Genomic DNA, 14,587 nt, shown 5'->3' on the forward strand with positions numbered 1-14,587 from the left:
GTATACGATTATGAGGTTCTCACCGGATTATGAAGACACGCACGAGTGGAGGACTGACAGTGCCATCACAGCCGATTAATGGCGAGGGCGTCTCACCAGTCTACACAAGACCCACGCGACTGTCCCAAAAGGCGATCATAGCGTCAGCGAACACATCTCTCTATACTATATAAAAGAAAAAGGCAACTTTCCTTTCTTTACACCTTTTTCCTTTTATCCCAAACCAAAGCCTTTCTCTTAACACTGCAGAGGACACAAAACTAATTTTCTTTAAATGCGGTAAGGCACATTACCAGAGGCACAAATTTGAGCGTTCACATAGAAAATGTAATTTCTATACCACAGCCGTCGTGTAGCGCCTTTCAAAAGGGATCTACTACCGAGAGATGATCCATATACATTTTAGCTGCTGTTAGTTACTTACCTGTTGTGTTACACAGTCTTTAAAATGTAGTTTACCCAAACCACTCCAGTAGTGCTCAATGTACCTGTACTTCTTAAAAGCGTTAATGTTTTACTGTTTAATAACTTATAGACTATATTTTATTATTTCTCCCTTGCACTCAGTGACCAAAGCTATACACACACATATATAAAAGCTATACACACAAGTATATGTATGTGTATATATATATATATATATATATATATATATATATATATATATATATATATATATATATATATACACACACACACACACACATGCTACATACATACATACATACATACACACATATATATAATTTGTGTGTGTGTATGTATGTATGTGTGTATATATGATGTAGATAGGTATGTATATATATATATATATATTTATATATATATGCGTGTATATGTAGATATGTATATAGATATGAAGATATGTGTGTGTATATATGTGTGTGTGTGTGTGTGTATATATATATATATATATATATATATATATATATATATATATATATATATATATATATATATATATATATATATATATATATATATATATATGTATATGTGTGTGTGTGCGTATATATATATGACAGCAGCAATCCAAGCTGTGAGAAAACAGTAAAAAGGAGGCGTGTCAGACGTCGTGGTACATTTTCTGATGCAGCTAGACGAAAAACTGTGGCGCTGCCAAATACACAAAACAATTACTTTGACAATCATGTTATATTATTTTTAAAATGTTTCCTTTTCTTTTTCGTACCTTCTTTAACACACTACTTGTCCGCTGCGAAGCGCGGGTATTCTGCTAGTAATTTATATACTACACTTTATTTTTTTCCCTTGCACTCAGTGAGCGAAACCACTGGGTAATCAGCTAGTTACAAATAAATTTGATGAATCATTCAGTTTTTGACTGATGATACTTTGCCAATAGTGATGCAATCAGGGAGGGAGTCAAAAGAAAAAGCACTTTATACTGCTTTATTATATACTTGCAAAATACCTGCGCTTCGCAGTGGCAAAGTACTGCCTTAAGATTTTTATTAAGAAGAAAAGTAAACCTTTTTAAAATTAGGGAAAATATACCAATAATTATTTGTTAAGGATCTCTTCGTATGCCACGTTGTCAGTTTGGCCCTCCGTTTGTAATATGACCAAGCTATGCGCTGAGCTTACTCTTGAGCATGCAAAGTACAGTTACAGCAATCTTGCCTCAAATCTCACAGCTTGGATTGCTGCTGTCATAATCGGTTTGAGTTTCATGGTTTGTTCCATTACGTTAGTATTTGCAGGACTTGTTGTGTTGAAGTGACATTCGACATCTGTCAAGCGTTGTAAGCATACAACCGGTTTCATCGATAACTTCACATTCAGCTTTCGAGAGTTTAAACATTCATAAACATCAAAGTGTCCACTACTCAAATCGTCACCTGTGAATCTAAGAAGTTTAAGAGGCATTGGCGGTTGTCCAAAGGTGTAAAATATTTGGCCATTTCAGTACACTTGAAAGCGACAACCGGACAATTCAGAAGCAGCCATCAACTCACATGCAGAAGCATAGGTGAAGGGCTTAAGCATTTCACTCTAATAGTGCTCCTTTGTAGTATAATTATCTCCGTACCATCATCAGTCCACACCTTGAACCTGTCCCAGTCTTTCAATACATAAGACACAATGTTCCTCCGGATATCAAGAGTGAGCCTGATATGGCCGTGCAATATGTAACACAAAGAATGGAAAAGGCAGGCGCCATCGACAGGCATGAAAACCACTCGGTAAGTGACAGTTCTTTGATCGATGGTGATCAGCTCGACAGACATGTTAATGGGGGTACGGTTGGAACGATAAAGGAAATGGGTACCTGAACAATGTAAACTAAGTCTAAAATACCTATACAATAACTATAATCGTAATAAACGAACAATAAAACAGCGCAGAAGCCGTGGATTAAATAAAAAGGTTGCAGTTATCAGCAGGGAGACGAGAATACCGTGGCGAAGCAAGGAAGGGAATGAAGAGACCGGAGCGACGGACGGCCTTATATAGGAAGGCTGCCAACAACGTGGGAGTCGTGGGGATGGGGGACCCAACGCCCCTTCACACGGCAACTGAGCTGCAGGCTATGGACGTATATATGTAAGTAAGTAGGATTCAGTTAGCGTTGGGAACTTGCGTACCAAATTTCTTGAAGATGGGCCCATAGGTAAGAAAGACCGTTGGAAAGTTCAATATGGCGGCTGACAGTGGTGTCAAATCACCAAAATAAGTACGCACATCGGTTTCGGTTAGCACAGGGAAGCTGCCTACCAAATTTCGTGAAGATGGGGCCATAAATAAAATTTAACATGGCGGACGTTGTCCACCGTTATGACCATTTATGTGTAGAATTTCTAAATGAAACCTGCTTAACTTTTGTAAGTAAGCTGTAAGGAATGAGCCTGCCAAATTTCAGCCTTCTACCTACATGGGAAGTTGGACAATTAGTGACGTTGGAAAGTTCAATATGGCGGCCGACATTGGCGTCATACCACTGAAATAAGTACGTACATCGGTTTCGGTTAATGCAGGTAAGCCGCCTACCAAATTACGTGAAGATGGGGCCATAAATAAGAAAGTTTAACATGGCGGACGTTGTCGACCGTTATGACCATTACGCGTAGAATTTCAAAATGAAACCTGCTTAACTTTTGTAAGTAACCTGTAAGGAATGAGCTTGCCAAATTTCAGCCTTCTACCTATACGGTAAGTTGGAGAATTAGTGATGAGTGAGTGAGTGAGTGAGTCAGTCACTGAGTCAGTGATAGCTTTGCCTTTTATTAGTATACACTAGCAAAATACCCCCGCTTCGAAGCGGAGAAGAAGTGTGTTAAAGAAGTTATGAAAAAGAAAAAGGAAACATTTTAAAAATAAAGTAACATTTGCTTTCTATTCGTTTGCATAAGCACAGTCCTTCACCAGCAATTATTTAATGTTAGCTCAGACCAGGCACAAAAGTTTCTCTCGCACTTTTGCTGAGTTTGTGCCAAACAATATTCTCTCTCTGACCATCTCATCTTCGTTTGCATAAGCACAGTCCTTCACCAGCAATTTTAACTCAGTTACAAAGTGATCAAAAGTCTTGTTTATACCCTGCATCTTCTCATTAAACTTATATCTCGCGAATATCGTATTCGTCGTAGGCATGACAAACGCCAGTGGCAGCGTGTCTATAAACTTAATTTAAGCTTATGGTTTACACCATGCTTTGTTTCCGCAGTAGCTGCACTTATGAATATGATTGTATGCGTCACTCGCTTCATATTCTTTTGCTGCCTTCTCAATTGTGTAATGCGTTTTTTGTTCAGCGCTCTTTGGAGCTCTTCCTTGTTCTCTGAGTACTGCGTTCACAGTCAGTTCACGTGAGCCGCTCAGAGTACATGCATCGAAGGTTCTCAGCTGTGCTTGTGCTATCTCGTGCAACCTTGCCATGTCCACGGCTTTATTTAATGTTAGCTAAGACCCGGCACTTAAAAGTTTCTCTCGCACTTTCGCTGAGTTTGTGCTAAACACTAGTCCATCCATGACTATCTCATCTTTGTTTGCATAAGTACAGTCCTTCACCTGCGAATATTTAGCAGCAGCATGTCTATTGGATTGCTGCCGACGGTCGGCCTTATATGGGCAGGCACTCAATTACGTGGGAGGCGTGATGATGTGGGACACAACTCCGCCTCACACGGCGACTAAGCTGCAGGCTATGGCCGTATATATGTACGAAAGAAGGTTCCGTATGACAGTTATGACTGTTGCGTGTAGAATTTTGAAATGAAACCTGCCCAACTTTTGTAAGCAAGCTGTATGGAAAGAGCCTGCCAAATTTCAGCCTTCTACCTACACGGGAAGTTGGAGAATTAGTGATGAGTCAGTCAGTCAGTGAGTCAGTCGGTCAGTAAGGGCTTTACCTTTTATTAGTATAGATTAGATAATAAAAACTTTTGGGAAACAGTCACAAAAGTAGCAAGTACTTTACCTACTTTTAAGTCAGTTTCTGCACTATGCACGAAGATGCACCATTTTTGAAAAACTCAGACCTTGTTAGTAGGTATCTGGTCTACGGAAAGTATGCCATTCAAACTTATCAGTTATGAGGAGTCATTTATGCCCTTAAAGATTTATTAAATGACAGCTACTGATTCATAGGCTATGGACAACATGATCAGGCTTTATTAATTTATGTCTAACTAGCAAAATACCCGAGCTTCGCAGCGGAGAAGTAGTGTGTTGAAGAAGCAATGAAAAAGAAAAGGAAACATTTTGAAAATAACGTAACATGATTGTCAATGTAATTGTTTTGTCACTGTTGTGAGTGATGAGTGTTGCTGTCATATATATATATATATAAATATATATATATATATATATATATATATATATATAAATATATATAAATATATAAATATATATATATATATATATATATAAATATATAAATATATATATATATATATAAATATATATATATATATATATATATAAATAAATATATATATATATATATATATATATATATATATATATATATATATATATATATATATATATATATATATATATATATATATATATATATATATATACACACATACATACATAAACATATATATACATATACATACATATCTACATATATACACACACAGCTATTTCGTATCAGTGCAATACGCTGCTTGTTAAAACGGATAACTCCCGCTCTTACGTGCAAGTCTGCGTGGATATTATGAACTATCGTATTTGTTCAAGTTCTATTTAAATTTTAAATAGAAGGAATTTTTATTTCATCGACAGAAATATCTTTGGTAGGAATGGTAAAAACAGACAGGAATATTATTCGTGAATAAATCAACTCAAACCTTAAATAACTTAAAAGAACAAACATTCAAATTTCTTTACTCTTATGTAAATTTATATAAAAAATAAACTTAGATTTTAAATATCCCAAAAGATTTTGCTCTCCATAAAAATATATCCTTTCAAAATTATACAAATTCAAATATGAACATGCTGCATAACAAAACCTGGAAATATAAATAAAATGTGTTCCTTTCAGCAATAACAAATCAAATCATTAAGTTGTCTTTGCTCATATGTCATTTCAGAGCTGGACGCCTGGCATCTATTTTTGGCAATAGGTTCGTTTATGTTTGGTGTGAGGTTCTGTGTTGTGGAGATTCTCAGGATGGATTGCAGGTGCTCATCAATGAGGCGACTCCTGTGTGCTGTTTTGTTATTTTTTATCACTGAGAAGAGCTTCTCACACAGATATGTGCTACCAAACATGCACAAGGTTCGAGCCGCATGTAGACGGACTTTTTTTGTTCTTCAAAGTCACCAAAGTGCCGTGCAAACTCAGTGCGCTAGGTTTATCAGCAAATTGCGTATTTGGGAACACCGTAGTGACGACTTGGTTTAACATTACTTGGCAACAGATATATTTTTTCAAATGTGATTGCGCAATTCAGATAGATTTGACGCGCACTACAGCCTGCATGCCTCAATAAGTCATCCTCCCCTCGCTCTTACTTTTTTACCGTTCATCTAATGAATACACTGAGTATGGCTTTACCAAAACAATCATTGATGGCGAATAAAGTATCCATTATTCGAGTATGTAGATCGGGATATATATATACATATATATATACCCGCGTATCGCAGCGGAGAAGTAGTGTGTTAAAAAGCTAGAAAAAGAAAAGGGAACATTTTAAAAATAACGTAACATGACTGTCAATATACAGTATTTGTTTTGTGAGTGTTACTGAGTGTTGCTGTCATCAATGATTTGATTATCATTATTTCTTTCAATCAGGTTCGTATTTGTAGGATGTGTTGTGTTCAAGTTACATTCCGTGTTTGTCAATCGTTGTAAAGATGACAGGTTTCATTCATCGATTCGTTTCTTACTGCATCAATAAACAGCTCGTCTTCTTTATCCGAGACCTGACACGCTGCATGCACGGGTTTTTTTTTTACACTGTCTTCCTTTAGCGGGACATTGACTTTTTCCAACGTGTGCTTTGTTTCCACAGTAGCTGCATTTATGAATATGCTTGTATGTATCAGACGCTTCATATTTTTTGCTGCCTTTTCAATTGTGTAATTGGTTTTGTTCAGCGCTCTTTGGAACTGTTGCTTTTTATCTGTGCACTGCGTCAGTTCACGTGAGCCGCTCGGTGTACATGCATCGAAGTTCCCCAGTTGTGCTGGTGCCATCTCGTGCTATGTCCATGGCTGTATTTAATGTTACCTTAGTCCTGGCACTTAAAACTTTCTCTCGCAGTTTCGCTGAGTTTGTGCCAAACACCACGCTGACCATCTCATCTTCCTCTGCATAAGCACAGTCCTTAACCCGTGAATATTTAGTGGGAGTTTGCTATTGGATTGCCGCTGACAGACGGCCTTATATGGGCAGGCACTAAATTACAAACGCCAGCGGCAGCCTGTCTATGAACTTAATTTAAAGTGTAGGTTTACATGTGCTTTGTTTCAAGTAGCAGAACTCATCAATATGGTTGTATATGTCACTCGCTCGCTTCTTATTGTTTCGCTGCCTTCTCAATTATATAATGCATGTTTTCTTCAGCGCTTTTTGGAGGTCTTCCTGATTTTCTATGTACTGCGTGATTACGTGGGGGGCGTGAGGATGTCACACGAAACTCCGCCCCCACGGCGTTCAAGCTCATCTCCATTACAGTAAATGGAGAAAAACAGCTTCCAGTTATGACCATTACGCGTAGAATTTCGAAATGAAACCTGCCCAACTTTTGTAAGGAAGCTGTAAGAAATGAACCTGCCAAATTTCAGCCTTCCACCCACACGGGAAGTTGGAGAATTAGTGATGAGTGAGTGAGTGAGTGAGTGAGGGCTTTGCCTTTTATTAGTATAGATATGCTTTTCTAAAGTATATATTCTGTGCATCAGATCTACGAGTCAAGGTAATCCTTCAATACACTGTTTCATGCTTACTTTCATAAAAGCACAACATGTATGACTCCCAAGACTACTTTTTCTACAACTAATCTTCCTTCAACTCATGGAAACTTTAAAGAGCTTTGAATGGTAAATTGCAGTAATGAGTTGCAGCAAGTATAAGAAATCTTTATTTCTTGCATTGTATGAAAGAAAGAAAACTTTTGTTTAACTTTTTGTTTTAATATTAAAGCTTTACTATTTTAACACATATTTAATATTCATTATTTTTGGCTGTAGAATGCTAATACATTCGCTATGCTTCTTTATTAAATTATACTGTGCAGAGAAAATCTGAAAATACTGCTTGAATACACAGACGAAATGATTCACGGTTTCCCTTTTTTTTTTTTTTAACAGAGAACAATTATAGTAGGTGCCTGTCCCCATTATTACTGCTATATTCAGTATGCTACATTTTATTCTTTTGCTGTCTTTAATTTGTACTTCATTGAAAAAAATAGGAGGAAGGTCTGAAATTTGACATGAAACAAGATGTGCAAGTATGAAGTGAGAAAAAAAATCACAAATAAACTAGCCTATGTAATCCTTCCATAAGTACTTAGCACTTCCCCTGTCTGCCATTAATGTCTTCCTATTCCTGATCCCCTTAACGTCATGTTTTGTCATGTTAACTATTTATTTAGGAAAGAGCTTGTTATGTATGCAGTGTTAAATGTGACAAGTGTTTAAATCTACACATTTAGTAAATGGACCAAGGAAAGAAAGGCAGTATACAGTAGATTAATGTATTATACACTGCTCAGAAAAATGTACATGCAGAAAACTGTTCAAATTCCATACCACATGCTACAATAAGGCACTTTAAATATTTTTGAAATTTTGGTGGTCAACCAATTCAGTACTCAGATCCTTCTCTTTCTGCACACTTTGTGTTGTAGATTTTAAATGGATATATTTGCAATTTTTGCCCATCAAACTACACTTGATAATTCATAAACACAAATTGAAAACATGTTTTAAAAAGGGTTACAAATTTATTACAAATGACAAACTGAAATTTCATTCACATAAGCATATAGCCCCTTAATACAGTACTTTGGAGGAGCCCCTTTAGCAGCAATTACAGCTTTGAATTTTCTTCTTCGTTAAGTCCTGGATTGGGCAGCTTATAACAACCATCCTGGCACATTCTCTCAAGTTCCATTAAATTGAATCGGAAGCTTTTGTAAGCTGCCATATTCAGGTCTTTACACAGATGTTCTATAGGCTTAAGCCTTGGCTTTGGCTGGGCGACTCAAGATTAGTCAGACTTGTTCTGAAGCAGTCCAGGGCTATCTTGGCTGCTTCGGGTCACTGTCGTGCTGAAACGTAAAACATTGCACTAGTTGTGTGCAATCTGGAGCAAGTTACCTCCTAAGTACATTAGAACACTCTAGACGAGAACAGGCCATTCAGCCCAACAAAGCTCGCCAGTCCTATCCACTTATTTCTTCCAAGAAAACATCAAGTCGAGTTTTGAAAGTCCCTAAAGTCTTACTGTCTACCACACTACTTGGTAGCTTATTCCAAGTGTCTATCGTTCTATGTCTAAAGAAAAACTTTCTAATGTTTTTGCGAAATTTACCCTTAACAAGTTTCCAACTGTGTCCCCGTGTTCTTGATGAACTCATTTTTAAATAACAGTTTCTATCCACTGTACTAATTCCTTTCATAATTTTAAAAACTTCAATCATGTCACTTCTTAATCTTCTTTTGCTTAAACTTTACAGGCTCAGCTCTTTTAATCTTTCCTCATAATTCAACATCTGTAGCCCTGGAATCAGCCTAGTCGCTCTTCTCTGGACCTTTTCTAATGCTGCTATGTCCTTTTTTGTAGCCTGGAGACCAAAACTGCACACAGTACACAAGATGAGGCCTCACCAGTGCATTATAAAGGTTGAGCACCTCCTTGGACTTGTACTCCACACATCGTGCTATATATCCTAACATTCTGTTAGCCTTCTTAATGGCTTTTGAATACTGTTGGGAAGTTGATAGCTTAGAGTCCACTATGACTCCTAAATCCTTCTTATAAGGTGTACTCTCGATTTTCTGACCGCCCATTGTGTATTCAAACCTAACATTTTTACTTCGTTTGTATAGAAGTACTTCCTAAGGCTTCTCTATATTTAGCTGCACTCATCCTTCCCTCAATTCTGACCAATCTCCCTCTCCATGTTGCTTAAAAACACCACTGCCCGATTCTACCAACACCATGGTTCACTGTAAGGATGGTATTAGGTACATGATGAGCAATGTCTCACTGTTGCAAGACATAGTAATTAGAGTTCTAAACAAAGAGTTCAATTATTGTCTCATCAGACCAAAGAAGCTTTATCTTCATGCTCTCAAGAGTCTTTACAATGCCATTTGGCAAACACCAAGCAGGAGTATGCCACTCTACTATGAATGTCTGCTTGATTAAATGCTTCTGAGATAGTCACCCTTCCAACAGGTTCTCCCATCTCAACAGAGGAAATCTGAAACTGTAATTGGGGTCTTGGTCACCTCTCTGACCAACGTCTTCATTGCCCCCGGTTACTCATTTTTACTGGATAGCCAACTCTAGGAAGGGTGCCGGTGGTTCCGAACTTTCTTCATTTCACAATTATTGAGGCCACTGTGCTACTGGGAACTCCCAAAGCTTTACAAATTTGATCACAGAGGTCTAGAGAGAGTTCCTTGTACTTCATTGCTTGGCTTTATCCCTGGCATGTAATGTGAATTGAGGGACTTTTTACTTGTATACATTGTGTGCCATTCTAAACTATGTCCAATCAATTCAATTTGCCCCTGGTGGACTCTAATCAATTTCTAATCAACTAAAGCAAACAGGACACTCCCTGACCACAATATTGAGTGGCTCAGTAATTGGTCGGAATACTTACATATGTACACGAGGGAATTCTTTTTTTGATTTTTTATACATTTGCAAAGATTTCAGAAAAAATATTTTCACATTGTCATTGTGGGTTATTGAGTGTAGACTGACGGGAAAAAATGGCAAGTTTTTCCATTTATTGTGTTGTAGATTTATTGTAAAGTGTGCAGAAAATGAAGGGGTCTGAATATGTTCAGAATCCACTGTATTTATAATATTTAGTATGTATGCCAATGAGACAATTTCTAGAACTAGCATTAAAGATATCTTACCTTGCTCTGTGTAGATATGTTGCAAAGCAGGCTGGTGCATAAAATGATAGGGCAGTTCGCCATTGCCTGGTATTGCAGGATAAACATGATAATGGTGTAACATGGTGGGATGAGGCTGCAGATAGTGTGTAAGATGTGGTGGCGCAGGTGTTACAGAGTGGTGGAACTCAGCCGTGTGGGGTAACACTATTACTTTGCGCACACCATTTTCTTCCACAACCTGGGAAGGACAAAACAGTTTCAGTAAGATATTTCTTTTAGAAAACTTTCTTTGGAAACACTATATATAACATTCATTACGTAACATTTATATAACATTCTCAAATTTGCTTAATCCAATTCCTGGTTGCAGGGTGACAGAGCCCTTTATAGCAGCATCAAGCAAGTCAGGACTTTACTCCATTGTAGGGACACAATATGTGTAACAGTATGAACAGACTCTGTATATTAACAGTGTGCTTCTACATGCTCTTAACTATTACCTTTAGAAGCTAAACTCTTTTATTTTGAAGTAAATGCATGGTTTGCTTAGATGCAAGTGATCACCAAAACAATTCTAGTTCTAGTCACCAACTCTTGATATAGTACACAGGGTTTATAGGTTATAGGATCCTTACTATCACAGGAACAGAGAAAAATAAAATTCTCACTTGCATATACTAATCGAAATGAAAACTCTGTTACTCTCTGGCACCATGAAGAGTATAACAACCATATCTACATGTATAATCTTGCCACTGAAGTTATACCAAATATTTGAGCTTATTGCTAATAAGAAAAACACAAAAAGTCTACCTGAGACATGTATCCTGGAGGAACAAAAATTGGTGGCATGGAACCATTTGGTGACATCATAGGGACATGTGCAGGACCTTAGAAAAAATACACAAGAGAGACACTATTTTTCAGAATTAATTTCTTCCTAAAAAGAAAAGGAAACATTTTAAAAATAACGTAACAGTTGCTTTCTATTCGTTTGCATGAGCACAGTCCTTCACCGGCAATTATTTAATGTTAGCTCAGACCAGGCACTTAAAAGTTTCTCTCACACTTTTGCCGAGTTTGTGCTAAACACTATTCTATACCCGCCAAACCATTGAACGGTCGCAAGGCAGATGGAGCCTAATAGCTACCATCAAATACAAGGCAGGGACAAACCCTGGATAATGCGTCAGTCCATCACAGGGTGGACCCACAAAAATATACACAGTGATTTAACAATTTATCAACACAAATTAACCTAACATGCATGTCTTTAGACTGTAGGAAGAAACCCCAGCCAACAGAGGAAACCTCAAAGGACACAGGGAGAAAATGCAGACATCATGCAGGGTGCAGCTAGATTGTGAATGCTAGACTCCATACTGCAAGGCAGCACCACTTTGCCACTGTGACATCCCAAATTACTAACATGTCTTTAAGAACTCGTATTTTGTTTAATACATATTGCAAGTTTCCTAAAATTAAACATTTTAAAGAAAATTTCCCATAATTATACATTAAATTGTGGCCATATGAACAGATACTAAAGAGAGTAGGATTTGAAATAGAGGAAATGCTCTGTGATTGACAAATTGTTAAAAATTCATTTTAAAGAGTGTCAGATGTGGTATCATAAATACAAAGTTCTTAATTTAGTTTGTAAACATTTATTTCATTTTTTTCAACCTGTCAAGTTAACAAAACTATGTATCCCAATGAGAGTAAAGGTATGAGGTCTGTAATGGGCCAGCAATGTTATCAACTATGTAGTAACATTATATTAGGTTTTTATGTATTTTTAGGACTGCTTTTCTCTAAAGATTTATTTTTTACCAAGTTAACATACAAAGTTATGTTAGTTGAAGTATACAAATCAATTTTTCTAACTACTTATCTAATAAATTTCTACATACCAACTTCATTGTCCCAAGAGTTGGAACCTGTGCCCACCACACTAGATGCAAGGTGGGTATTAATCCTTCATCTAATTAATAGCGTTTGTTTTGGCATTTATTTGCCTGGTAGTTTATTAAACATTCTCTTTACACTTCTTATAAAGATGTCAGCACAACAGAAACAGAAAGAAAAAAAGGTGATTCTAACTCTAAAAACTTCAGATTAGAAACTGTTAACATTCCAATGTTGACAGAATTTAGACATTTTTATTATTTCATTGGTGTGAGACAGCTTTTGTGAAAACAACTTTCCCAAACACAGCAGGCTATTAGCTATTCTGACAGCTAATGCATTCAAATAACTTGTTCTGACACAGACAATGAACAAGTGCTGTGAGTACTCACACAGATGGCACATAGGTAAGTGGCACAGCATGAATCCCTAGAACCTGCCACTGAGAACACCTTACACTTTCTTCCAAACAGGAATGGAACTGGGTTATAATATCCAATGAATATTCAGTAATAGTAAATAGTCAAAACTATAAGAAAGTAAATCAAAATTATAAGATAGTTTCTCATAATTATAATACATTAAGTCAGAATTCTGTTAGTCATAATGTTGAAGCAGCAAAACAAAATGAGATACTAAGCTATAACAATAAGACAGCATTTCATAATTATGACAAAATAATCTGAAATTGAGAAAAATTGTGATTATGAAGTAAAAATTGCTGTACTCCGATTTTTCCCTGTATCTTCTTGTGTGGTGGTTGCGGCAACACGCTATCAGTACAGGCTCCCAACCTCAGAGAAAATGGTCTCTTCTGTAAGTGGCAGACTTTAGTAAAAGAAAGAAACTGATAATTTGTTTACTTGAACTAGTATAAAATACCCAAAAGCAGCTTAAGATTACCAAAATGTTTTCTACAGCCTAAAATACTAAAATGACACCATCAGTAAAGTTCTCCAACATAAATACAAAAAAATATTTGTTGTATATTACAAATGCGGCTGCTTTGCCAAGAACAATGATTTAGACAAAACTTCCTTCACTCTATATAGTAGGGCATTTTTCTTTGGGTTAGTTTGACAATCAATTAATAAAACTTACTCTTTATAGAAATGCAATGTAAGCATCTAAATGCCAATTTACCCCTCAGTCTTCAAAAAATGCAGGCTTAATGTTTGTTTAAAATTGTCTTCTTCATTAGATGCTCTCTGTTTCACTAACAGCATATGGTAAACATAAAAATAGCTCAGATTTCCTGATAAAATGCTGGTTTAACCAGTTAAAAATCAGAATGTGGTTTATCCACCATGTGTTAAATTACTAATTCAAACAGACCACATTAATTGATATATAGAAGCACATTTCTAAGTGAGCATAATTAGAAACCTTAAAAAAAAAAACTCTTCCATGGAAAAGACAAAGTTTAGTCTTTCAAACTTGACTATGAAAAGTGAATAAATATTCTTACATTGTAACAAAAATAGCACTGGTCTTCAAAATTTTCTTGGCCACAATAATGGGCTATTATAAAAAAGCAAGCCATTTGCAAGTTGTGGACTTTCCCTTCATAAAAGAGGTCTTTCCTCTTTGAAAGCATGCATTCCTCCCACATCCTTCAGCTCTAGATCTCCAATTTAAGAAGAATGGTAATTACAGCGCATCTCAGCAGTGTGCAGCAATGTGATTAACTTTTTTTGCTTTTTTCCATTGTATGAAAACTATAGCAGGAAATAAGTTATAGAAATTCAAAGCCCCTGCACCCTACCCCTTACACTTTAACACCATCACATTTTGCTTTTGTCCTTAAATTATTTGACTTGTAGTCTTTAAAAGAATGAAAAACTTATCAGGTGTGTCTTAATCAATGAATACGGTAAGTGCTGTGACAGTTTTGGTTAGTGGACTTTCAAAAAAATAACTTGCTTATGAGAATTTTTTAACACAGTAATTGAATATGGCAGCAAATTAGTGCAGTGAATGTCTGAATGTACATCCAAAATCAGAAAAAGATAATTATGTAGTAACCTAAAATACTCCTATTGAATATAAGAAAAAAATTATTATTAACATGTTATTTATTTAATACTAGCTCTCCCCTGCGGCT

At 36.3% G+C, this 14,587-nt stretch overlaps 1 protein-coding gene across 1 annotated transcript in view; it reads right to left on the bottom strand.

Moving 5' to 3' along the window:
* LOC120537180 (fibronectin type-III domain-containing protein 3a-like) overlaps positions 1-14,587 on the bottom strand; it is a 128,179-nt gene that overhangs the window by 45,951 nt on the left and 67,641 nt on the right. Inside the window, exons 4-5 of the mRNA XM_039765919.1 lie at positions 11,389-11,465; positions 10,594-10,813 (exon numbers count right to left, since the gene is read on the bottom strand). Of these exons, the coding sequence (XP_039621853.1) occupies positions 10,594-10,813; positions 11,389-11,465 (297 nt within the window). The remainder of the gene's footprint in view (positions 1-10,593; positions 10,814-11,388; positions 11,466-14,587) is intronic.

This window comes from Polypterus senegalus, chromosome 10, assembly GCF_016835505.1.
Source record: "Polypterus senegalus isolate Bchr_013 chromosome 10, ASM1683550v1, whole genome shotgun sequence".
NCBI classification, from domain to species: Eukaryota; Metazoa; Chordata; class Cladistia; order Polypteriformes; family Polypteridae; genus Polypterus; species Polypterus senegalus.